General features: G+C 47.3%; 1 protein-coding gene across 1 annotated transcript; it reads right to left on the reverse strand.

The window, feature by feature from the left end:
• Positions 1 to 26,338, reverse strand: avil (advillin). Its single transcript, XM_036530822.1, has 20 exons — positions 26,192 to 26,338; positions 25,601 to 25,693; positions 23,646 to 23,720; positions 21,322 to 21,518; positions 20,740 to 20,848; positions 20,192 to 20,302; positions 17,394 to 17,599; positions 17,164 to 17,242; positions 16,873 to 16,971; positions 10,796 to 10,949; positions 9,252 to 9,352; positions 3,296 to 3,433; positions 2,999 to 3,157; positions 2,638 to 2,817; positions 2,338 to 2,483; positions 1,661 to 1,805; positions 1,165 to 1,353; positions 633 to 701; positions 331 to 453; positions 1 to 114 (listed from the first exon to the last, which is right to left on the reverse strand). Exons 2-20 carry the CDS (start codon positions 25,658 to 25,660, stop codon positions 1 to 3), a joined length of 2,454 nt encoding a protein of 817 aa, XP_036386715.1. The 5' UTR covers positions 25,661 to 25,693; positions 26,192 to 26,338.
• Between the last annotated feature and the right edge of the window lie 996 nt (positions 26,339 to 27,334).

Here is a 27,334-nt window from a genome sequence, read left to right on the forward strand (position 1 = left end):
TTAAAAGAGGCCTTTGCTTTTCTTCATGTTAAGCTGTTTCCACTGAGGAAGACTAGCAAAATGGTCTTTGGAGACTCCAAACAAGTCAAAGAAGTCCATGTCTGACAGATATTTCTGGGAAAGAGAGAAAAATAAATCAATTATAATCAACACAAAAAAGTTATGACCAAATAAAAATTATTTGGCCAAAATAAACATCAGCTTTGTCAAAAATATGTTATTGTAATGATCTCAGAAGTACTCAGAATATGTTCAATGCAAACCCCATGCAGTTTAAAAATCCTCCCTCCATCTTTAGTTCAGGGTTTAAAATGATTGAGTTAGCCCCACCTCCCTGTGGGCAGGATCCACCCCCTCAGGGAGCTCATGAGCCAATTTGTTGACCAGGTCCTTTGCTGGGTAGTTCTGGTGAATTTGAGGTCCATCTGCCTGAGAAGAGCTGCCATTTTGATCCTGAGGGTAAACAATACAACAACTGTAAGTTACTGTTTGTTCATTTACAGTTTCTCTGACATTCCTCAAGCACTTGCACAGAGAGAATCACTGGATATTTCAATTAAGGGGTTAGCCAGCCAAGGTGAGCCAGAGAATTCCGTATCAGTAATTATAAATATTGCTAATAATTCTCTTACAGCTGTGATCCTGGCAAAGGACGCAGCATCCCCCAGCTCTTTCTTCAATTGCTCATACGTCTTTCCTCCCTACAATGGAAACACGGATTGAGGTGATGTGATATTATGTGGCATATCAGGTGGCAAATCAGAGGACATCAGGATACAGTTGTCTGTGACAGAGGCAAAAGCACTTGTGATAATGATGAACAAATCGAGAAACAGGCTGGAAACAGTCTTATTTACCAGCCGTGGGTCAGGCTTGAAAGCACATCTGGTGACAACCATGCTCCAGACTGAGATAATGTATGCTGAACATTAAAAAGAACAGAGCATACAGTCCAGAGTACAAAGTGCAAAGCAATACAAACGATGGTTCCCTCTCCAATTAGTGGCAGTCCCATGCATACTTATCTCAGACAAATCAATTGTTGTCACCAGGTTGTAAAGTTGGCTAAATGAGGCAGGCCTGACTCACAGCCAGTAAGTAAGGCTTGGGGGCAGCCAGGGGATAGAGATCAGGGGTCAAAGGCAAGGAGAGAGTGAAACTCACGCTCCACTTTGATGGGTCCCACGCTGTGAACCAGCCAGTGAACGTGGGGGGCTCAAACGACTGCTTGACAAGGACAATAGGGGTGTCGGGGTCCCGCGAGCCTGGGTGGGTGCGCAGGTACTCCTGGCAGGTCACCACTGCCTCCTTATGCTCTACCTCATTGGCCTCATTGCCCACCCAGATAAACACCTGGAATGCCACAGGTCACCTGGTCACACAACGTTCACCTGATCCTTCAGAGGAGACGTTAAAACAAGGCCCTGGCTCACGGTGGTAATCAGATCCTACACCAGCTATCCCCAGGGAAACCCTGTTCTAGGGAAACATTCCATTCCATCAAGATCTCTCAATTTGGCCACCTAGTAATACCCCAGTTTAACTGCCTGAAATAAATTCCCCTTCTCCACCTCCACAGCGTAGTGAGCATCCTGATGCAAAATCATCCAGGTGGGTCCCATATGTTTGTGCGACCTGAGGTGACTGTTGAGTACAGTACCTGATCCCATGTGTCCAACAGCATGACATCTTCCTCACTTAGGTCATCCTGGGTGAACTGGGTCACCTCGGTGGCGATGAAGCGGCCCGTCTTATTGGAGCACTCAAAGAGGCGTGGCTGGTGATCCAGAACCACTTGCTGTAACCTTCAGATGAGGAAGTAAAATCATTTTGCACATGAAATGAGTGGTGGTTTATCTGGAAACCATTAACCCTGCAATGAATTGAACTAAACCATTCAAGCACTGGAGCCTTGTGACATATTGAGTAAGTTTTGGTTTGGCAAATAAGTCACTTGTTATGCATCTCCATTCAAAGGGCCATTTTCATGGATATTGATTGCCTGTGCCAATTTCTATACTGGCATGTCAAGTGTGCCACCCGCTAAGGGTGCTGCGGTATACCACATTCCAATACAACACCGAGAGTTAGGCTAGAGATAGACTCAGTGCATCTTTGATATTACATTTCAGTGAAGGGAAATTCAAGATCAGATTCTTAAAATGACAAAGCTGCAGTTTAAGTTCTGGCTGAGGACCACTGAGTGGATGGGTCATATCAAACCCCTGCTTGCACCTAATACCTGCTCTTAGAGCTGCCCAGAAAAAGGACTATAAAGACACTCTTAGGCCCGAATTTTAGGTTGTGTGTGCCAGCTTGAGGGTGTCAGGATGTTACCTCTTGTCGCTGGCATAAGGGGCCTTCCCACCCAGCAGATTCCAGAACTCGGTGGGCTCCATCCCCTCTGCCATAATCTCCTCAGTGCCCTGACCAATCACAGAGCTGATCTCCTTAGCCATGGCCCGCTCATCACCACTGGACCCCTGTCAAAGCAAGGGAAAGTGTGATGGCCTCTCAGTCTTTATTAATCCCTTCCTCCCCCTGTCTTACTATGACATTGTCTCTCTGTTTCTACATCCATTCTTCCCTCTTTCTCTCCTTCTCTTCACTCCCCCCCCCACCCCCCATCCCACTCACCTTTCCACACCATAAGTATCTGACAGTCTGGCTTTTGAGCAGAAACACATCATTGGAGTTGAGCGAGGCGGCAAGTGCTGGAACCTCAATGGCCTTGGTGTTGGATGGCTCAGAGCCACTGACCTGGAATAAATGGACCAGCGGCTCAGGTTCCGCACCCCCCTTCCTGGAGGTTCCGCCCTGAGGGACACAGGAAGAGTGGGAGGAATTTCACGTTAAGACTATGGAGACGATGGGCACTGCAGTCAGCCCTGGAACATTGGCAGGACATGAAGGCTAGCACCAGATGCCTGCTGCTCAATTGTCATTGGGACAAGGTTTTTAATCTAGACAGAGGGGTTAGTGACAGGCAGGTACTCACCTCAAAGATAACCATCTTTCCCTTGAAGATGGACATGAAGTGACGCGGCTCCTTCCCCATGGTGACCCGCACCTGCACAGGCTGCCCACCATACTTCTGGTCCAGACTGACCGCCTGGAATGCCGAGGCTGCCAGCTCATCCTGGGAGGTATGCCGGCCCTAAAAGAAGCCCCCCCCACACACACACTTCATGAATCATGCGTCAGACCCACCTACAGCCCACATACAACATACAAGGGAGCTACCTTTTAATGTGTGTTTCCCTTTCCCCCCAGCAGATGGCAGCAGCAAGCTCACCTGCCATATGTAGAGCAGGTAGTTCTTCTTCTTATGGATCTTGTAGGTGTACAGGATCAGGTAGCAGTCGCCACCGTAGAAGTAGCCGTGCCACTGTCGTTCCACAGGAACCAGCTCCAGGTTCTCGATCCGCCACACCTGAACAGGGTGTGTGAAGGAAATGTTATTAGCTTTGAGCATGGGTCAACACCCGCTCCAGGTGGGCCGCAGTCCAGTGCATCTCACAGCTATTTTCCAAAATTGTCAGTCCCAGGATTGGGATCGTAAGTGGCTAAACCGGATCAAACAAAGGCATCCTTTATAATTCAATTCAATTCAATTCAATTCATTTTTATTTGTATAGTGCTTTTTACAACACAAGTTGTCACAAAGCAGCTTTACATTGTTCCCAGGCCTGAGACCCCCTGAGAGCAATCCTAAGGCAACAGTGGCAAGGAAAAACTCCCTATCAGGAAGAAACCTTGAGCAGAACCAGGCTCAGAGGGGGGACCCATCTGATTCTGGCCGGCACTGGGCAGATAGAGTTAAAGACAAGTTATGCAATGTACTTTAAGACATTTACGATTGACAGACAATAGTAGTTAACAGCAGAGTGATAATAAGAATGTCTCCTAGGATGTCCAGTTCTTGGAACGCAGTTGGCTTTGATGGGCAGGGCAGGGCAGCGAGGTAGCAGGACTGGAAAACGGGATGAGACGCTTGGGCTACAGCTCCGGACAGGAGCCCAGAGCAGGGATAGGAAGCAAACAGAAAACAGTGGTTAGTGGATGATAAGAATGGCAGGGATGTAGAACAGAGAGGCAGGACAGGAGGGGCAGAGAAAAAGGTGTGCAACAAGGAAAAACCCCGGCAGGCTAACATTATGGCAGCATACCTAGGGGACGGGAGGCAAGGGACCGGCATAGTCATGAGGGCGACCCTAAGATAGTCAACACCAGATCATGGCACAGGGTCCATGAAAGCAATGACCACTTAGTCCACCAGAGACTCTATGATCCACACCAGCACCAGGCCATGTCCCTCAGCTGAAGGATTTACTATATAGATATGTTTTGAGCCTAGACTTAAAGGTGGAGAGAGAGTCTGTTCCCCGAATCTCGGAGGGTAAGCTGTTCCACAGGAGAGGGGCTTGATAGGAAAAGGCTCTACCGCCTACAGTAGTTTTGCCCACTCTTGGAATGATGAGAAGCCCGGCATTTTGGGAGCGAAGGGCTCTCTGCGGAAGATATGGGTGAAGAAGGTCCTTAAGATGGGGGGGGGGGGGGGGGGGGGTGTTAAAGCCTTAAATGTGAGTAAGAGTATTTTAAAAACGATCTGGTATTTAATAGGTAGCCAATGGAGAGAAGCCAGAACTGGGGTGGTGTGCTCAAAGCGTTTAGTTTTGGTTAAGACTCGAGCAGCTGCATTTTGCACCAGCTGAAGGGGTTTTAATGAGACGTTTGCACATCCTGACAAGAGGGCATTACAGTAGTCTAATCTGGATGTTACAAAGGCGTGGATTAGTTTTTCAGCGTCGCTAATTGATACGATTTTCCTGATTTCAGCAATATTTCTCAGATGGAAGAAGGCAGTCCTAGAGGTGTTACTTATGTGAGTTTCAAAAGAGAGCTTGGGATCAATAACAACACCAAGGTCTTTGATGGCTGCACTCAGGCCAGGGAGACACCATCAAGGGCCAGTGTAAAATGAGTGAGTTTGCTCCTGATTGAATTTTGGCCTATGACCAATATTTCGGTTTTGTCCAGGTTAAGGAGGAGAAAGTTTTGGGCCATCCAATTCTTTACATCTGTTAGGCAGGCCTCCATGTTTGAAATATTCAGAGGGACATCGGGTTTGACTGATATGTATAACTGAGTGTCATCCGCGTAACAGTGGAAATTAATGTCATGTTTACGGATGATATCGCCAAGAGGCAACATGTATAATTAGAAGAGCAGAGGCCCAAACACAGATCCTTGAGGTATACCATATCTTACTCTGGAACGAGCGGAGGATTTGTTGTTAATGGAGACAAACTGATATCGTTCTGATAGAGTTTTGTCCACTTATGCCATCCAGGTTTCTGAGGCAGTCAAGGAGGATACGATGATCGATGGTATCAAAGGCTGCACTTAGGTCTAGCAGCACAAGAAGAGAGATACAGCCATTGTCACAGGAGAGTAGAAGGTCGTTGAGCACTTTCAGGAGAGCGGTTTCCGTACTGTGGTGAGGCCTAAATCCGGACTGAAAAACTTCCAAAATGTTGTTAGAGTGTAAAAAGGCACAGAGTTGCTTTGATACTGCTTTTTCCAGAATTTTTGAGAGGAATGGAAGGTTTGAGATGGGCCTGTAGTTTGACAGGTCATTGGGATCAAGATTAGGCTTTTTCAGAATAGGCTTGATAACTGCTACTTTGAAGGGCTGAGGTACGTGTCCAGACATAAGGGAGGCGTTGATAAGATTTAATAGCGGTGTGCCAATTGCAGGCAGTAGCTGTTTTAGGAAGCCAGTTGGTATGGGGTCAAGTTGGCTGGTAGAGTTATTGGATGAATTGATAAAAGAAGAAAAGTCACTAAATTCAATGGGTATAAAAGAGTCAAAGCGTGAGGCGGGTCTAATAGACATACCTACATAATCTGGAATGGGACTGGCCAGGCAGGAGGCAGAAGTCGATGAGAATTTTTGTATTGTGTCTCTTATCTTTAAGATTTTACTATCAAAGAAGTTCATGAAATAACTGCTACTATAAATTGCTGGTATGGTAGGGTTAACTGATGCAGGACTCTTGGTTAATCTGGCGATAGTGCTAAACAGGTACCTAGGATTGTCATTGTTTCTCTCAATAAGGGTAGAGAAATATTGGATCTGGTAGCTGTGAGGGCATGCTTGTAGGTTAGGAGACTTTGCTTCCACGCCAGGAGAAAAACCTGTAATTTGGTGGAGCGCCATTTTCTTTCGAGTTTTCGCGTAGCTTGTTTGAGAGCACGAGTATGGTCGTTATACCAAGGTGCTAGCTTCTTGTCAGTGATTTTCTTCCTTTTGAGGGGAGCAACGGCATCCAGAGTTTGACGCAAAGTAGAGTCAATACTGTCTGCGAGTAGATTAATTTCAGTTAAGCTAGGGTTTGAACATAAACTAGAGGAGATTTCATTGTGCAGGTAGAATGATGTAGGGAGCTCGTCGATAAAGACATTTGCTGTAAGAGAGCAAAACGTGCACCTGGAAGAAAATCTATGTATGTGAAGCACGTTAGTGGTAAATTGAAAGAGATGAGATAGTGGTCGGATAACACAGGATTGTGCGGCATAATTTCCACCTGGTTAATGTCTGCTCCATGTGTGAGGACCAAATCAAGAGTATGGTTGCGGTAATGTGTGGGTTTGTCCACAGCTTGATAGAGTCCAATAGGTTCAATGATGGACAAAAATGCTGTTCTGAACAGGTCATGTTCATTATCCATATGCACATTAAAGTCGCCTACTATTACAGCTGTTTCTGTATTGACAACCAGGTCAGATAAAAAGTTGGCAAATTCCGATAAGAAAACACTGTAAGGGCCAGGTGGCCTGTAAACTATTACAAGGATGAATAGCTGAAATGCAGTCTTGTCAGGATGTGCAAAGCTAAGTACTAACAGTTCAAACGAATGGAAGTTATAGCCAGGTTTAAGGGTGGCACAGAGTTTGGAGCTGTGTACAGCAGCAACGCCGCCACCTCTACCAGTAGGTCGAGGGACCTGGTGATTACAGTAACTGGGAGGAGTTGATTCATTGAGAGCAACAAAGTCATTAGGTTTAAGCCATGTTTCAGTCAGGCATAAGATATCAAATTGGTGATCAGTAATCAATTCGTTTATTAATAAAGCTTTAGGTTGTAGCGATCTGATATTTATTAACCCAATCTTAAGGACCATTTGTCTAGAGGTAGTACTTTCAGGTTTGTCAAACTTAATTTTTATCAAATTATCAGCACAAATGCCCCTACTGGATGTTTTTAAGAAGTTTGGGACGGAGGATTGTGGAACAGACACTGTCTCTATGGGATTTTTAAGTGGTGGTTCCAGGGAAAAAGCAGACATCTGTGTAGGACAGAAAGTCTGCTGCCTGGCCTTGGCCCTGACAAGTCAAGGTTTAGAGGAATTCAGACTATGATCCATGTTTCTAGAGATGATAGCTGCATCCTCCCTCGAGGGGTGGATGCCATCTCGTTTTAAAAGACCAGGCCTCCCCCAAAACTTGTGCAAATTATCTATAAAACCCACGTTGTTAGAGGGGCACCATTCAGACAACCAACGATTAAGTGACGTTAATCTGCTATAGATCTCGTCACCACGCCGCATGGGGACGGGGCCAGAGGAAATGACTGAATCCAACATTTGTTTAGCAATCCTGCACACTGATTTAATAGTTAACTTTGTTACTTCCGATTGTCTCATGTGAACATTGACGTGAATAACAATTTTAGAGTATTTAGCTTTACTTTTACCTTTAGCTTTAGCCAGCACTTTCAAATTGGCTTCTGTGTCAGAAGCTCTGGCTCCAGGAATGCAATTGATTATGGTCGTTGGTGTCTGTAGCGAAGGGCGAGAGCAGTCACCCCACCCGGCCTCGAACCTGGGTCTACGGGGTATCAAACATGCAACTTTGACCGCGACGCCAAAGAGCCAGGCTTGTTGGTATGGCAGTCAAAGCGCATACTCAACCGTAGTGACAGCACTCCGTCACACTGCCCTCCCCTTCGGGAAGCACACCCATGCGCTTCACACACCATGGCATCCCTAACGCATTCTCTTGCCATACTTCTCCCTTCCCAGGGTGCCCCACCCATCTCTGGGGTCCCTCACACCGTGCTTCACCCATCTCTGGGGTCCCTCACACACCGGGGTTTACTGAACCTGGGAGTCCCCCATACGGCTCACACACCGGGTACGCCTCCGATGGCCTCACAGCAAGCCATCCCACCCTGACACCATTTGTAGCAAAGGGCGAGAGCAGTCACCCCACCTGGCCTCGAACCCGGGTCTATAGGGTACCAAACATGCAACTTTGACCGCGACGCCAAAGAGCCAGGCTCGTTGGTATGGCAGTCAAAGCGCATACTCAACCGTAGTGACGGCACTCCGTCACACTGTCTCTATGTTCACGTTTCTAAGAATAGAATCGCCTTTTAACAGGCTTCTCAGCAGGTGTGTTACTGAGGGGGGAGAACCTGTTGGAAACATGAACCGAGGGTTAGTGGTGCACTGGGGGCTTGCGCTTGCATCTATTTTCCCGAACCGTAACCCACTCGCCTTGCTGCGAAGCCTCTGTCGGGGTTGAACTAGGGGAAAGGCTAATTGATGCATCCGGTACTGAAAACGATTTGATAAACTTTTCACTTGCTTTAATTTCGTATAAGGTGCGGATGCGTGCTTCTAATTCTGCTACCTTCTCCGTCAACCTAGCATTAAGCTCGCATTTAACACAGGTAAAGTTGGTAGTAATGGCGGAGAAGGAATAACTAAACATGTTGCACACAGAGTAGGAGAGACAGTGAGAGGGAGGAGAGCTAAGGATGGGAGAGACAGAGCTGCGAGAAGCCATCGTATGTAACTAGCTGGCTACTTACGTCTGTCATTTTTGTGAGGGTGTCAGAATCGGCGAGTACTCTGGGTTTGGGTCCTGGCTGGGTCCTAACCGATCAGCATATTGCGTCTGGCGTTCGGGGAATGAGCAACAGGAAGTGCGGAGCACGAAACAGGTGAGGAGCAGCAGGTAGCAAGCGAGAGCGTCTGGAGCGAGAGCGAGAGCGCCTGGAGCGAGAGCGAGAGCGTCTGGAGCGAGAGCGAGGAAACACATGGAGGCGGCCCTGCCAGGAAAATGACTGCATTCACTCGCTCATGCAGGCTCGCGCAGCCACCACCGTGATCACGCGCCTGTCAAGGAATGGGCCGAACGCTCCTGACCTCTGAGTGCCGCGAAACAAAGATGGCTCTCACCTCCACCTCCCCAGTGCCATCGTCCACCATACGCTCCTGTGCAGCGACCCCCGGCATGGTATGCAGCCACGTGGCGTCAAACTTCTCATGGGCCACCTTGGCTGCAACACATTGGGGAGCGAGACAAATGATAACCATACAGATTATGGGCAGAATTTCAGTTATGGGCATCTTCCAGTGAGACACAAAGAACAATGCAAATGCATAAATGTATTAAATCTATTACTTCATTAACATTCACACCATTTCAATGATACACATAAGTATCAGGGTTTCTGCTAGGACTTTTTCTTAGCAGTCCAGTGTCCGGAAAGAATTTATTTTATCGGACAAATTTGAAACTTAGTGGTGACGTTTCAACAGTCTATGTTACAAGCGCAAATATAATGTACACCTAGGCTAATGAAAGAATGACGACTTCAAATCAGTTTGACTACTTAATGAACAGTAACGATTAAGCAAAATAAACAGAAACGATTGAGCAAAACCTTAACGTTAGCCACTAAAATGTAGGCTATTATGAAACATCTGTAACCTATAACATCTGTAGCCTGTTTAAAAAAAGGCTAGGCCTACATGGCATTTTAACATTTTATTTTCTCCTTTTTTTCATTGCGGCAAAGTCCTCTGCTGCCGACCTGAAATCAATGTGTCCAATGTGTCTTTGCAGCTTGCAATGCGCATAAGCCGTGTCACTCTCTCCTCCTCCAGACAACTTTGCAGCGCCGTCTTAATTCAATTCTGCAGAGAGAAGTGGGCCTAGTAGCAAGTATTGCGCAATAAAAGAACGCACCCTTTTGCGGGAAAAAAGTACTGTAGGCTGTTAATAGGCTGTTACACTGTCAAAACACAAATGTCCTGCTTAGGAATAGCCTTCGTTATAGCTATGTTTTGTATGAGTATTATTACTGGACATTTTGACTGGCAAGTTTTTAATTTATTGTTTTTTTATAAATTTTACCAGGCAAAAAACGGTAATTACCGGCTAACAGAAACCCTGATAAGTATATATAATATGAAATATATATATTTTATGTATAAGTATTTCAAATATATAATTAGTTCAAATTTTTGAAGATGAGTGTAAATAAAATGCATAGATAAAATCATAAGAGCCCAAAAGCACTGAGTAGGTGCTGTAGTGTATGTTTTGTTCCACTTTAACTTGTGCTTAGTGGCTGGGTTATGATTATGATTGGGAGTTTAATGAAGTGAATTACTCAAAACAGGGACCACAGACCCCAAAAGGGTTAGGGTTTTAGGGCTATGGTGAAGGTTATTAGGGTTAGAGTTGTTAGGGTTAGGATTGTTAGGTTTTAGGGTTTTGTTAGGGTTTCAGGGTTTTGTCAGGGTTTTAGGGTTAGTTTTCGAGTTTTGGTCTGGTTAGGGTTGTTGTTAGGGTTAGGATTGTTGTTAGGGTTGTTAGGGTTAGGGTTGTTACGGTTATGGTTAGGGTTGGGGTTGTGGTCGTTGTCAGGGTTAGAGTTAGGGTTAATGTGAGGGACGTTGTTAGGGTTAGGGTTAGGGTTAGACACACTCCTCACCCACTCTGCCCACGGAGTGCATCTTTCCCAGGCCCACTGTCTGGTCCTTGATGCTCCAGCTCTGGAACAGTTGCTTGAAGAGCGCGGACTCGGCACCATCATTCACCATCTCCACGTTGGTGGTGATGGGGTAATTCTTCAGTTTGATGAATTCCTGAGCAGCAGGGGTGCAGTCATTAGCTGCACCGTGGAGGGTCAGTTGAGATGCCCTGCTCAGCTTCAATTGTCAGGGCTCCGCCCCCTTAAGCCGCAGTGTTTTTGTTTTCCCTGTCCTTGTGCTTTTGTTTTCCTTGTGTTCCTGCCCCGCCCGGCTCCCCGCCGGGTCCCCGCCCACCTGATTCCCTTATTGCCTGCACCTGCCTGCCTGCTCACCTGCCTCCCATCTCCTCGTTACCTCAGCCCTATATCTTCCCTACGTGTCTCTGTCTCGTTGCTAGTTCGTTGCAGTGAGTTTGTCCTGTCTCGTTCCCGCTCTAGTAACCTGAAGCCTGATCGCTGTTTTGGAATCCTGCCTGTTTTTTCGACTTCGCCCTTCGCCTGCCGTTTTGGTCCCGTCTGCCTGTTCTGCCCTCCTGGTTACCGACTCTGCCTACACCGACTCCCGATCCTGGATCTGCCCCCGGACTGCCTTCCCGTGTTTTTGAACCCTGCCTGCCCCTGTACTACGAACTGCCTAACGATTGTCATTAAACGCTTGGTTTCGTTTACCCGGTGGTCCGCGCTTGTGTCCCGATCCCCGTTCCTGACAGAACGAACTAGCCAAATGGACCCAGCGGACCTACCTCAGCTGAGGACGGCCCTAGAGCTCCAGGGTGCTCTATTGGGCGGACACCAGAACCAGCTGGATTCCATCGGCCGGTCCCTGGAGGGTTTCGCCACCAGCCTCGCTGAGGTCTCTGCGCGGCTGCACCAATTGCAGCTCGGCCAGGAGAGCCGACCTTTTCCGCCAGCGGCTGTCTACCCACCGGCTCCGCCAGCGCCTCCCGGCCGGGAGCCTCGGCTGCCACCCCCCGAGTCGTACGCGGGGGACCCGGGAACCTGCCGCTCGTTTCTCTCGCAGTGTTCCCTGATATTCGAGCTGCAACCCTCCACGTTCCCCACAGACCGGGCGAGGATCGCCTACGTCATTACCTTGCTGACCGGACGAGCGAGGGAGTGGGGTACTGCTGTCTGGGACGCCGGCGCTCCCTTCTGCAACTCATATGCCGGATTCGCCGATGAGATGAGAAGGGTGTTTGACCGTTCCAGGCAGGGCCGCGAGGCAGCAAGAGAAATGCTGCAGATTCGCCAGGGACGTCGCTCGGTGTCGGACTACGCAATTGACTTCCGCACCCTGGCTGCCACCAGCGGGTGGAACGCGGAGGCCCAGTTGGACGCCTTCCTTCACGGTCTCGCGGAGTCCATCAAGGACGAGCTGGCTACTCGGGAGCTGCTGGCCAGCTTCGAGGCCTTGGTGGACCTGGCCATCCGCGTAGACCAGCGCCTTTCGCAGAGACGCAGGGAGAGAGCGTCCAGCAGCCTGCCCGGTTCCGTCCGTGAACAACCCCTCCCGATGCCGGCCAGAAGCCCTGCACCACCATCCCCGGGAACCTCCGAACCGATGCAGGTCGACCGCACCCGCCTGTCTCCCGCGGAGCGACAACGACGAATCAGCACCCAGTCCTGCCTATACTGCGGGCAGCCTGGCCATTTTGTGGCGAACTGCCCGGCCAAGGGCCAGCGGTCACCCGCAGCGGGGGGATTGCAGGTGAGTGTAACCCCCCTGCGTCACTCCCCCCAGACCCTTCCTCTATTTTCAGCCACCCTGCTCGTCGGAGGTCAGAGCCACGCTGTCTCCGTCCTGATTGACTCCGGGGCGGATGGCAGTTTTATCGACGCCAACCTGGCAACCCAGCTGCGCCTGCCCCGCGTTCCCCTGCACTTGCCGTTGGAAGCCCACGCGATCACCGGGTCTCCCCTGGTTCGCGTGACCCACGCCACTCCCCCGGTCGACTTCCTCGTCTCGGGCAACCACCGCGAGGAGATTGTTCTCAACGTCATCCGCTCCCCGCAAGCCGCCGTGGTCCTGGGTCGCCCCTGGTTGGCGCGACACAACCCCCACATCGACTGGGAGGGCAACCGAATCCTGGGCTGGAGCCCCTTTTGCCACTCCCACTGCCTTCGGGATGCCGTTACCCCGGTGTCGTCGATCGCTTCCGCTCCCGAGGACTTCCCGGACCTGTCGGCGCTGCCGCCCGAATACATGGACCTGAAACTTGTCTTCAGCAAGTCCCGCGCCACCTCGTTGCCTCCTCATCGCCCGTATGATTGCGCCATCGACCTGCTGCCCGGCTCGTCCCCCCCTCGGGGGCGACTGTTTTCTTTATCGCCACCAGAGACCGAGGCCATGAATAAATACATCCGGGAGTCTCTCGCGGCCGGTCTCATTCGCCCCTCCTCCTCTCCTGCGGGGGCCGGATTCTTCTTCGTAGGGAAGAAGGACGGCTCCCTCCGTCCCTGCATCGATTACCGGGGCCTCAACGCCATCACCATCAAGAACCGCTACCCCCTGCCTCTTCTGTCGTCCGCCTTCGAGTCGCTACAGGGCGCTACCGTCTTCACGAGACTCGACCTCCGTAATGCCTACCACCTGGTCAGGATCCGCGAGGGGGACGAGTGGAAGACGGCGTTCAACACCCCCTCGGGGCACTATGAATATCTGGTCATGCCGTTCGGTCTGACGAATTCCCCAGCCGTGTTCCAGTCCTTGGTGAACGACGTCCTCCGAGATATGCTCAACCAGTTTGTGTTCGTGTACCTCGACGATATCCTGATCTTCTCTCGCTCCCTGCCTGAGCATGTACAGCACGTCCGCCGCGTTCTGCAGCGCCTGCTCGAAAATCACCTGTACGTGAAAGCGGAGAAGTGCGCCTTCCATCAGCACACCACTTCCTTCCTGGGTTTCGTGATCACGGCTGGAAGTATCCGCATGGACCGGCAGAAGGTCCGCGCCGTCGAGGAGTGGCCTCGCCCCACCTCCCGCAGGGAGCTGCAGCGATTCCTGGGTTTCGCGAACTTCTACTGTCGCTTCATTCGCAACTACGGCACGGTAGCGGCTCCCCTCACCGCCCTGACATCTGTCAGCAGAGCGTTCACCTGGGCTCCGGCTGCCGAGGAGGCATTCCGCAACTTGAAGGCTCGTTTTACCTCGGCGCCTGTCCTCACCCAGCCCGATCCCGCTCGTCAGTACGTGGTGGAGGTGGATGCTTCGGACGTGGGAGTGGGGGCGATCCTGTCTCAGCGATCGGCCGCCGACAACAAGCTCCACCCCTGCGCCTACTTTTCTCACCGCCTTACGCCCACCGAGCGTAACTACGACATCGGCGACCGTGAGCTGCTAGCCATCAAGCTGGCGCTCGAGGAGTGGAGGCACTGGCTGGAGGGGGCGAGTGTTCCATTCTTGGTGTGGACTGATCACAAGAACCTCGAGTACGTCCGATCAGCCAAACGCCTCAATCCCCGACAAGCCCGCTGGTCTCTCTTCTTCTCCCGTTTTAATTTCACACTGTCATATCGACCAGGCTCTAAGAACGGTAAACCTGACGCCCTCTCGCGCCAGCACGCCCCTGCCGAGGACTCCCAGGAACCCAGCACAGTCCTGCCTGCCCGATGCGTTGTCGCAGCGGCGCTGTGGGACGTCGAGACCGCCGTCCGCACCGCCCTCCAGAACGAACCGGGCCCCAGCTCCTGTCCCCCTAACCGCCTGTTTGTTCCCCAGTCTGTCCGTTCGCAGGTTCTGCAGTGGGGGCATTCATCGAGGCTCGCGGGCCACCCCGGAGCCCGGCGCACAGCGGCGTTCATCGGCCAGCGGTTTTGGTGGCCCACAATGACGGAGGACATCCGGAAGTTCACCGCCGCCTGCTCGGTCTGCGCCCAGAGCAAGACCTCCACCCGACCCCCCGCCGGTCTGCTGCAACCCTTGCCTGTTCCCAGACGGCCCTGGTCCCACATCGCCCTGGACTTCGTCACCGGTCTGCCACCATCTGACGGTAACACCGCTATCCTCACCGTCGTGGACCGGTTTTCTAAAGCTGTGCACTTCGTCCCCTTATCCAAACTGCCCTCCGCCAGGGAGACCGCTCAGCTACTCATCAGCCAGGTATTCCGGCTGCACGGTCTACCCTCTGACGTGGTGTCCGACCGAGGACCCCAATTTACGTCCAACTTTTGGAAGGCATTTTGCAGGTTACTGGGGGCCACCGTCAGTCTGTCTTCTGGTTTTCACCCCCAGTCCAACGGCCAGACCGAGCGGGCCAACCAGCAGCTGGAGACGGTACTACGGTGTTTGACGTCTCGGGAGCCGTCGGCGTGGAGCCAGCACCTTCCCTGGGTCGAATACGCCGTCAACTCCCTCCCCTCTGCTTCCACGGGGCTGTCGCCCTTCCAGTGCTGTGTGGGCTATCAACCTCCCCTATTCCCGGCCCAGGAGGAGGAGGTGGGGGTCCCCTCAGCAACGGCGTTTGTGCAGCGCTGCCGTCGCACCTGGAGACGCGCGCGCACCACTCTGCTCCGCTCCTCGGCTCGGGCTAAGCGGTTTGCTGACCGCCACCGCTCCCAGGCACCCCGCTATCGCCAGGGTCAGCGGGTGTGGCTCTCCACTCGGGACCTCCCCCTCAAGGTAGACTCCCGCAAGCTGGCTCCCCGCTTCATCGGTCCTTTTCCCATCGTCAAGGTGATCATCCCCACGGCGGTCCGGCTTAAGCTCCCGCTCTCTCTTCGCCGTGTCCACCCCACCTTCCACGTCTCCAAGGTTAAGCCCGTCGCCCGCAGTCCTCTCTGCCCTGTTCCCCGGGCTCCTCCGCCGCCCCGCCTGATCGACGGAGCGGTGGCTCACACCGTGCGCCGCCTGCTTAAGGTTCGGCGTCGGGGGCGCGGTCGGCAGTATCTGGTGGACTGGGAGGGTTACGGTCCCGAGGAGCGGAGCTGGGTTCCTGCTAGGGACATCCTGGACCCGTCCCTGATCCGGGACTTCCACCGCCGACACCCTGGCGAACCCGCTGTGACGCCCGGTGGCGTCCGTAGGGGGGGGGGTACTGTCAGGGCTCCGCCCCCTTAAGCCGCAGTGTTTTTGTTTTCCCTGTCCTTGTGCTTTTGTTTTCCTTGTGTTCCTGCCCCGCCCGGCTCCCCGCCGGGTCCCCGCCCACCTGATTCCCTTATTGCCTGCACCTGCCTGCCTGCTCACCTGCCTCCCATCTCCTCGTTACCTCAGCCCTATATCTTCCCTACGTGTCTCTGTCTCGTTGCTAGTTCGTTGCAGTGAGTTTGTCCTGTCTCGTTCCCGCTCTAGTAACCTGAAGCCTGATCGCTGTTTTGGAATCCTGCCTGTTTTTTCGACTTCGCCCTTCGCCTGCCGTTTTGGTCCCGTCTGCCTGTTCTGCCCTCCTGGTTACCGACTCTGCCTACACCGACTCCCGATCCTGGATCTGCCCCCGGACTGCCTTCCCGTGTTTTTGAACCCTGCCTGCCCCTGTACTACGAACTGCCAAACGATTGTCATTAAACGCTTGGTTTCGTTTACCCGGTGGTCCGCGCTTGTGTCCCGATCCCCGTTCCTGACATTCAATAGCCTCATTTCAAAATGGTGGCGGTCACCATTTCTAGTTCATAATTTTTTATTTATATTTCAGCCATTTTGAACAAACTTAGTAGCCTTCTCAGTCTACATACATCTGTTATTAAATAGAAAGTGTGTACAAAAAGAAAACTTTGGAAAGATATGTTTTTAGACTTCAAATATTCTTGCTGACACAACTCTTTGGTTTCACTCAGCATTTGGACCAAATTTCACAAAGCAGCTAAACCCACAAAGTAATTGCTCATAATCATGAAGAGGTGAGCTGGGTCAAACCCAGGAGGTACTAGCATGCCAATATCAAGAAGTGAGCACCAATACTCCAGCACTCATCCACAGCATGGTTTCTCCATGTAAAAATGCATGCATGCATACTCCCTGATAGTCTTTGCAGAGTACTAGACCAATTTTCATTTTGAATATTAACCCTGTGGTAGTTTTTCATAGAGGAGGGTGTCCTACGCACCAGAGCCCTGGACATGGCTGCCTGTCTCTCTGCCTTGTTGGCTCTCTTCCCCTTCCACACAAATATCTTCACTCCTCCCTGGTCCAGGAAGTAGCAGTCCTGTAAAACAGTGTGTCAGAGGCCACTCACACAATCACAGAATATACACCAGGCAAAAAACATTCATAGCATCATTCATAGCCCAAATAGTCATACCTTGTAGATTTATTCATTCCTTTGTATGATCACTGATATTTGTTGTCAAAGATCAAAACTGTTTGGTTTTTCTGTCTGGGCTGGGCAGAAACTCACATCATGGTTTAGCAGATCCTGGATCAATGGTCTGGTGGCAACCTCCATGACCTTCATCTGACCCTCGGCATCAGAAACACTATGGGGAAAGAAGGGTGAAAGGCCAGCGTAGGAGGACCAGTGTCACTGTACTCACAATGGGTCCGATCTAAGCTTGACTTCACAGAGCATTTCTATCCTGAGTATTGTAGTGTGTAGTGTGAGGCTAACATGCTGCTGTTCAGACTTACTGGTACAGGGTGAGCTGGGCCTTCTGCTCCTGGTCAGCTATGTCATCTGACGTCCCAGGTGGAAGCTTGCCCGTCCGTTCCCCAAGAACATTGGTCAGCACCTCCATGACCTTCAGGGAGTCCCCTTCGGCGTCACCCTCGATCACACCGATCTCTGCCCGGCCACCTCGCTCCCGGTCGCGGATGTCCTTTGCCAGCATCATCCCCTGAGAAGCACAGACATGCTCAGTGGACGATGTGACAGGACTGTTGTAAAGAACACACCTGGACAAGACTAGAAAGCACTTTCTCCAATGTCCACACTCATAAGGTTAGACAACAAATAATTGATGTGTTTTTCCCCCCTCAGATTAAGATTGAGAATAATCTATTTTTTTGCCAAATTTCAGTGTATCTTCTCAAATTTAATTGAAGCTCTGTATATAAGTCTTCAGTTTCATATCACAAAAGCTATAAATGTGAATATCTGAATTTCAAATGTATTTAAAAATCACAATTGAAATTAAATATCAAATCCATATCAGTTTAAATAATAAAAATGTAATGTTTCATTTATACAGCTATTTTTTTTGAATATCTGAGAATATCTCAGTTGAAATTAAATATTTAGCAAAAAGTAAATGTTTTAAATTTACTTTCAAAATAAGTATTCATTAATATCTTAAATATTAATTTACACAATTGATATTTATTTAAAACTAAATATTTTTGTTCAGATCTTTTGATATCCCTCCTGTGATGTTACAAGTCCAACTGACCCCATTCAGAGTTCAACAATATTTGAATTTTCAGAATTTAGAGGAGGAAACTCCGCTTACAGTCACAAATTCAAAAGAAGTATTCATGTCCAAGGATGATCCTCACACGAAAACCTAGGAAAAATGTCAGCTGTAAACATTATCAAAAAGGTGCCAGGGCTTACCAGATTCATTTACACACATGTACATGATATAAAGTCAGCATTAGAATTGTCCATTCTACACTCTGTTCAGCTAATAATACTGGACCCTGTTCAGCCCAGGGCCAAATGACACCATTGATGAATGCTTTGTTTATTTTAGAGGCCACTACCCATTTTAGATGTATATTATGTCCAGTATGCAAAGTACAACATAAAGATTTGGGCAACACATCATGCCAGAGCAAGCTATGGCTATAACATGCAAAAGTGAACGGCCATGCCACCTGGAGGAGCACCTGAGAGGAATCAGGGAACATGGGTAATGCTGGACATGATAGATAGGTGTTTTTATGTTTGTTTATGATATGAAAAAAGGACAAAATTACCCATGCTGAAAATCAATCATATAATTATGATTTTACCTCACATTATGTGTGATTTGTATGAGGTGTAGAATAAAATTTGAAACATAAGGTTTTGCATTGCAAACGAGTGGTGCCATTTATAGTGTAAAAAAAAAACTATAAATGTTAAAAAATAAATGTGATTAAATTGTAAATTTAAATCAATTACATGATACCCATCACCGTGACATTTTGTGTGTGTGTATGGGGGGGTGAAATATGTGTGTATGGCTATGTTGAATGTGGCTTAAATAGCACAGTCAAATGTATATGGAATCATAAAAGGTGTCATTAAAATATAACGTTGTCCAAGAGGTATACCAGGTGAAGCCATCCTTTGATGATTGACAGTGGAATTTGGTGAAGAATGGGCCAGGTAAAGCAAAAGGAGGTTCTGTGAGAACTGCCATTTCATCAGCAATGATGAGTGAAACAATCACACATACACTACTTAGCAACACACAGAGGCAGTTTATCTTAATACTGCTTGGCCTTTTGAGCCTATAAATCTTCTAACTAATGAGGAAATACTATTAAAAAACAGCATTAACACAGATTTGTGCCAGTGACTTTTTATTCTAGGGTGTGTGGAGATAGTGAGGAAAAAGGTATAATATTCCTGAAACAGTCTCACCAAAAGCAATTTTACAAACTCAACAGCAGATACTATTTCAGAAACTGTTTAACTGCTGTGTCTATGAACAGCAGTTAAGATTGGGAGAACAGGAGGACAGCTTTGCATGAGAGGTGTGCTCTAGCTGGGAAGGCTTTTTTGTGTGTTGACCCAGAGGACCTTGTTTTAATCCTGCTCTGATCATACCTCCTTTCTGATAAACCACTGGTTGGCTCAAATTTGCAAAAGCTGATGAGACAAACTCAGATCAAATAAGGAAATACTGCAAAATGGCAACAGTGAGGAACCACAAACTTAGGACAAAAGGTTTTTAGGGGGCTGGGACACAGGACCTTCTATCCAATCACAGAAACTCCTCTAGGGCATTACTCCAATGGAGAGAAACAGTGGCAGACCCAGTTTAAGTAACGCGTGACCTGTGTCATTTTAACAGCTACACATCCAGGTGATGTTCTGACTCTGCTGACTGATACATGTTGCCAAACGCATTTCTCTTGAAAATTATTGAATACTTTACACTTTAGTTACGCTATTTCTTCCTCAGATATAAAAAACAACACTATTTACTACTGAGGACTGCCATTTTGTTTGAGAAAACCGAGTGGTGTCATCGAATGGGCAGTGTACAAAGCATGGGGGTGTTGAACCCTAAAGATATGGTGCTGGAAAACCACCTTCAAAATCTCCTCCAAAATGGTCTCATTACCACTACGAACTCCATATGGTGAACTCAGAATTACTATTTTTTTTATTTTCTTTTGAATCCAGATTTAAGATCAACATGTCATTGCATGTGATTTGTAGTGTAAATCTTAAGACATGTATAAAAATATGTATTCAGAATGCCAGAACGTCACACCTTGAGCCGCTCCTGCCTGTTGCTGTCTGGTCCATTCCACTGAAGGATGATCTTGCCAATGTCCAGGAGAAAAACATCACCAAGATTGAAGCTCTTCCAGCTCATCTCCACCTATGGGATGGGAGGAAATTGGATATGATGCTTTGCAAACCTCAAAATGATTGTTCCCAATGTTGAAGCACCTTTTTAATCTCTGCAATTCTGCACAATGTTAGAGGCTCTATGTATATTCCAACATGGAAAATAACATGATCACTGACAGGGTGTACACACCAATTTGTGGTGTTTTTTTATACAAATAAAAAAGGCACTTAGCATGAACAATTTGATCAGTCAACCATTCTTAGAATGCTGACTAAGAATGATAGAATTAGGCAGTTCTTAATAAATCTCATTATTAGGCTTTTGTGGTCAACATTTACATTCAAGATAAAGTATTTCCATTTTGCAACAACTGTTCGACCTTTAGTTCACCTGAAGTAGAAACATCTAAATGGCATTCAGCACTACATTGCTCTTCTCTCTGTGACAGTGTCTGTCCCTCGTACCTCCGTGGCGGTCACCTTTCTTTTCCCCTTGACATGCAGCAGGCGTTTGATGTCGTAAGTGTTGGTCTCTGTGTGCCTCATTCCAGATGCAACCCCACCCTTCTTGTAGCTGTGGGGAGAATGCAGTATGCAACGCTGATGATTGTGGGTAGCATTGTAGCATGGTGGTTGTAGCATTTGGGGCTCATACCCAAAAGGATGCTGGTTCGATTCTCTGCCGGGGCACTGTCATTGTACCTTTGGGCAAGGTAGGCCTACTTAACACACAATTGCCTCAGTAGATATCCAGCTGTATATATGAATAACATGTAAAAACTGTAACCTATGTAATTCCCTCTGGATAAAAGTGTCTGCTAAATGATGATAATCTAATGAAATCTATACTTTCTACTGTATACAGTATAGATTCCCCTTCCTTTTGTTTTTTGTAGACTTCAATTAGTATTCGTCTCCACCATACTCACGCCCTAACACTTCACCTGCTAAAGCAAATCATGACTCATCTGTATCAAATGCAAATTTTCACTTGTATTGCTGGGGGTGGATTGCGGAGCAGGCTGTCGACAGCCTCAGATCACTCACATGATGCCTTGCTTGAAGTAACTACGGAAAGTGTCAGACTCATGGTTCTGGACCTCACGGTGTTGGATGGGCCCGCTGCCAAGGTACTCGTCCAACTGGATTGTGTAGACAGCGGCGGCGCCCTGCTCGTCCTGGCTGGACTGTGACCCAATCCAGTAGTGGATGTCATAGGACAGTGAACTGCCCACTTTCTGAGTCTGAGGACAGACAGAGAGAGAGAGGGGGAGAGATAGATTGAAAACAATGGAAGGGGAAGAAATTGATTCAGTAGCTGGGGACAAAATGCTAAACAAACATACTGAAAACTAGATAAAGAGAAACAAATAAATACTACAATATATTAAAATAAAATGATTAAAATATTAAATATTACAGTAAGCAGAATACATAAAAATGAAGACAAATTCCAAAGCAGAGTCTCAGTGACTACAGTGTGGCAGTAGAAAAGACATATGAAGATATTAAAAAACGAAGTATTAAGATATTTAAAATCCTGTGTTCCCCAGGAGGAACAGCTGTGAAGGCATTGGAGAATGCAGTTGATCAAGGCAGAGATGGACTTCCTGTTACCCTGCTGAGAACACACAAACATAAATAACAGATACCCCAATTTAACATCCTCTCACCACAGAAAGAAATCCGCATCCTCCTCTGGTATTTTATTATTTGTTTATTTCACCTTTTCCTTTCATCTTTTTCTCTATATATTATTTTTCAACTATTAAAGTTATTTTCATTCATATAATTATTTCACTGCTATAAATAATATTGTTAATTGTGTTATATAGTTCCTTATATCTATAACCCTGCTTTGATAATATTGTACATTGTGTGTCATGCAAATGGAGCACAGTGTGAAACCTGACAGACAAAGGGACACAGATAAATAGAAATATCTTTTGGTCACTACAGGAGCAGGGACAGTGGATGACTCATACGCTGAGCACAAACTTACTTCTAGAATTTTAATTACACTTAATATCATGATTTTTACTCTTTGTCATCTTTCCATAAAAACTATGACTGTTTCACATTTGCTTTCCTCTTGTCTTTGTGAGCCTTCACCTGTCCCCCATAAAAGTGCTTCTTTGACTTTGTTTAAATGTGTTAGGATCCTTGCCATTCAGTTTTCAGCTTTATCAATAATTGAGCTCATCTAAATCAACAGCATCCAAACAGGGTAATTGTGTCATTTTTGATTGTCTGATTAACTGTATCAGTCTTGGTGTTTAACAGCCAGCAAGTGGGTAACAAGCCTCACCTAATTAAAGGCCCTTTAAAAGAAGTGTGTGTCTGCTGTTAGAGGCTTACCATTTTTCCAGCAGATTGGCTGTGTGTTCTGGCTGATTCTTTGTTTGGTGTTATTATTCTTATTATAAATAACTTTGTTAGTTGGTGAGGAGTGTTAGCCACCTTCCCTACACTGCTCTTTGCTGGTAAATTTGCAATTTGTGCATTGCATTTGTAAAATATCAGATACATAAATTTTGACAAAAGTGAGATTTTGCTTTGGCCAATAAAGCCACTTAAAATGAACTGAACTGAATCACATCTTTTTAAAGAGAGAGATTTCAGACAGATACTTTTAAGAGAGAAAGAGAGGGAGTAAGAGAGAGGGAGTGGTACAGTGGTGACTAACAAACAAAGGCCTGAATATACTCATAAGTAGATAAACATGAAAAATAGGCAGATACGCAAACATACTCATAATACAATAAACTCTGACAAGGATACATAAACAGAACCAGAGAGGGTACAGAGGTCAGTTGCAGCTCACTTTGATACAGGCCCTAACTGGTGCCCTGCAAGGTACTGTATGTAGGCACAGCTTGAAATGTTTTTTTTCCAAAGTATCTTCAAACCAATGACAAAGCAAAGGGGAATAATAATCCAGTATTATTTGTCACCTCAGTCATTACCACTATGAACTACAGGAGTTTTTATGCATGTCGTATGCATTTTAGTTCACATTGACACTTTAAAGGTTTCAAATTAGCGGCCTATTTAGTTCTCTGTTTAAGGGTCACGTGTAACCATATGACTCCTGTGTGCTGTGTTTGCAAAATCCTTGGAGCAGGAGCAGAACCTTTGTCCTGGAACTACACAGAATGGGGTGAGTGTGACTGGGTAAGAGATTGAAAGCAGCACACGTCCCTCTCCTTGAGACCTCAGTGAGGATCCTCAGCCTCCTCTATGCACTCAGCAGCTAAGAGGGAAGGTTCGGCTCTCTGTCTGAAGGGCAGGCTTAAGTGGCAGGTTGATGGGAAGCAAATGGACTCTGAACCGTTGACAGGCCAGTGTCTGCCCCAGGGTCAGGAACTCACTGAGAGAAGGATGTAGCAGTCTCCTTCGAAAAAGTTCCCATGGGACTTCTCAGGGACCTGAACCAGCTCCATTTTCTATGACAGAATGACACAAAGCAAAGGAACCAGATTTAAACACTGTTGTCATGTGATCCGGCACATATGCAAACACACATAGACCAACCCACACACACACAGACACACACACATACACACAAAAAAAACACACACATGCTCAGAGGCATACACTCAGACCTGCACATGCCCACCCAAAATACACAAACATGCACATGCAAACAGCCACATCCACACAGACACACACACACACATTCAGACCTTCAACCCAATACACAAACACACATGCAAACCCCCCCGCCCCCTTCACACACACAGACATATTCAGTCCTTCACCTCCCCTTCACACACATAAACACAATCAGACTCACATATTCACACTCACAGGCACACAGACACAGAGACCCATACGCACTCACACAAAACAACCTGCGTGAAGTTGGCACCACCTGCGTGAAGTTGGCACCCAAAGTATTTAAAAAGTTCGAAATGGTATTACTGTTCGTTTGTGCTACGTTTGTGCTGCTATGGTTTTTTAGATATAAACATTGCATCTTTTGGCGATGACGTCACCCAGCACCCCAAGCTGTGTTCTTCAGTTGGCAATTAACATGAACTGAAGTAAAAAAAATCAGCCGACCCACAAATATTTGTTCATTCATTCTTTCAGGTGGGTAGATATCACCATAACCACTGGTACATTGTATTATTAGCGTACGTCGTCTGGGTAGTGAAACTGTTACTGTCATGTAGCTCGTTGTTATTACTATATCAGAATCGTTAAAATGTTACCGATATGCGTATGGTAGCTTGCTAGCCACTAGCTTGCCATTTACGTTGTCAAACCTGGGATCAAAACGAGTAGGAGTGAGTCAGATGTAACGTTTGTGGGTCGGCTAATTTTTTTTACTTCAGTTCATGTCAACTGCCAACTGAAGAACACAGCGCGTTCCCACAGCTTAAATACCCACAGGTGGTCTCGTGCATTCTACACTCAAATAGAGCAGTTAAAATACAGTACAGGAAAAAAGAAATGGGGCGGTGTCTATAGACATTCAAGATTACCTGTATACCTGCAGGACCACACACGTATGGCTTATGTTTATTAAACATATTAAATATTACATGACATGAAATATCCTGTATCTCACATAGGCCCATCAGGAAATAATGTAATGTAAGTTTTTTCAGGGCACCAACCAGCAAAACGTTGCACAGTAGAAGCCACTTTCTTCGTTATGGAGAAAGCAGCGTTCTGGAAGTTGTCACAGAATTTTTGCCATGAAGTACAGTGTTTATCCAAAGCATGACCGCACGAACGAAAATTATCATGGCACAAACCAGCACAAACGTAGCAGAAGCTAACGTGACCATTTAGGAGCAATTCGGACAAGGTTGGGGTGCTGGGTTACCTCATCGCCAAAAGATGCAATGTTTATATCTACAAATCCATAGCAGCGCAAACGAAAATGTTTACGGCACAAACCGGCACAAACGAACGAGACCATTTTTGAGCAATTCGGAGAAGCTTGGGGTGCTGTGTGACGTCATCGCCTAAAATGCAATGTTTATATCTAAAAAACCATAGCAGCACAAACGAAAATTTTACGGCACAAACCGGCACAAACGAACGAGACCATTTTGGAGCAATTCGGAGAAGCTTGGGGTGCTGGGTGACGTCATCGCCAAAAGATGCAATGTTTATATCTAAAAAACCATAGCAGCACAAACGAAAATTTTTACGGCACAAACCGGCACAAACGTAGCACAAACGAACAGTAATACCATTTCGAACTTTTTTAATACTTGGGGTGCCAACTTCACCCAGGTCACAAAACACACTCATTCATACCCTCACTGCATATACACTCAGTACACAGTTCACCCCCCTAAAATCTCACCTCAATCCTCCAAATAATGATCCCTGGGGTGTGTGTGACTGCTCTGAAGGTGTACTCCATGCTGCTTCAGAGCTTCAGCTTTGCAGTCCCAGTCTGGAAAGGATTTGCTTAACTATTATTCTTATGCATTTAACTAACTATGCAACTGTCATGTGCACATGTAGATGGCAGTTTTCTAATTGACACCACTAAAAGAAACGTGTTTCTGTCATGTGGGGGTTTCTCTGGAATCACAGAAACATTGGACACGCACTAATCAAGCAGACTCACGTTCGCTAGAGAAATAAAACACCAGTCAGAAAAAAACAAGGGTGTAAAATAATATTATTTTAAACCCAAGCTCTGTGAAACATCAGGCTAGCAGACCGCCGTAGCAAACTCAGTGCGTACTTCCATAGTGCATTAAATCTGCCTATTGCTGTAAATTTGGATCTCATTTGAGAAAAAACCCTATTACAGCACCATTTAGAGGCCACCAAGTGAGACATACTTTATCCCTAAAGCTGACCACCAAAATCACTACAGGTCATTCAGTGAAACATCACAGCACTCTTGAATCTCGGAGGCGGGCATGTCCAGGTGAGGCTGTACCTGAGAATGAGGGTCTCTGGGCGAGAGAAGGTTGCACTGCTGACTCCGGCCTAGAATCGTGGGCTTGTCGTAGGTGGGTGGTTTCTGGAGAGCTTGGGATGGAATTTAGCGTGGCAAGGGTTCAGACAGCACTGTTGTGCGGTGCTCTGGAGGGCAGCGCCTTCAGCTGGAGTGATTTCCCTATGTTTGCATGCCCAAGGCCTCTCCTATCTCCCAATCCAATCACAGATTAGAGAGTGGGAAGATGAGTAGGGTGTCAGGCAAATGAGGCAAAAGCAGCAGTGTGATTAGATCCAAAGGCTGCAGAAAAGAGGAGGCTGGGGATGGGGGGGATGGGGGGAATCATTTATAAGCTTCCTCTGCCAGGAAGCAGGCATCACTGTATTGGCAGCTCGCCATGATTATATTGATTTTTTTTGCTATACTTTAATTATTGATGAAACTGAGACCCATGCCAGAGCATTACCATTAACCACTCATCTGAAGCGTCCACAGGCAGCTCCCTCACTCAAAGCAGGTCTCCATTTCCTACAGCATCCTTCCTGCATCCTGTATTTTCAACATCATCCATTTTCCCTACAGCATTTGATGACCCACTCAACATCATCATCATGAGCCCCTGAAAATGGGGGGACTATGCATAAAAATTGCTGTAATTCTTAATGGTTTATATGATATTTTTGTTAAACCCCTTGAATTAAAGCTGAAAGTCTGCACTTCAATCACATCCCGATTGCTTCATTTCAAAGCCATTGTGGTGGCACACAGAGCCAAAATGATGAAAATTGTGTCACTGTCCAAATACTTATGGACCTAACTGTATATTAGACTTTTTCATGACTGTCTCAATAAGAGCTCAAGCCATTGGACAATTTTGTTTCTTATATCAACCACTGTGCCTTAAAAAAAGCAATTTTATCAGACAAGTTACAAGAAATGTAATGTATGGGTGTGTCACAGGGGTGTCATCAAACGCAGAAAAGGAACATCGAAAATGCAAAGTGCTGGACACTGGTTGATTGAACGCTAGGTCCATTTAGGCCCCACAAAGCTGATGACAAATGATGGAGGTGGATAAAAGACAAAAGGGTTACTGGGAGGTTGGAGGACAGGATATGGCAAGAAGTGGTTCTCTTTTTCATC

The sequence above is a fragment of the Megalops cyprinoides genome, chromosome 6 (assembly GCF_013368585.1).
Source record: "Megalops cyprinoides isolate fMegCyp1 chromosome 6, fMegCyp1.pri, whole genome shotgun sequence".
Taxonomy (NCBI): domain Eukaryota; kingdom Metazoa; phylum Chordata; class Actinopteri; order Elopiformes; family Megalopidae; genus Megalops; species Megalops cyprinoides.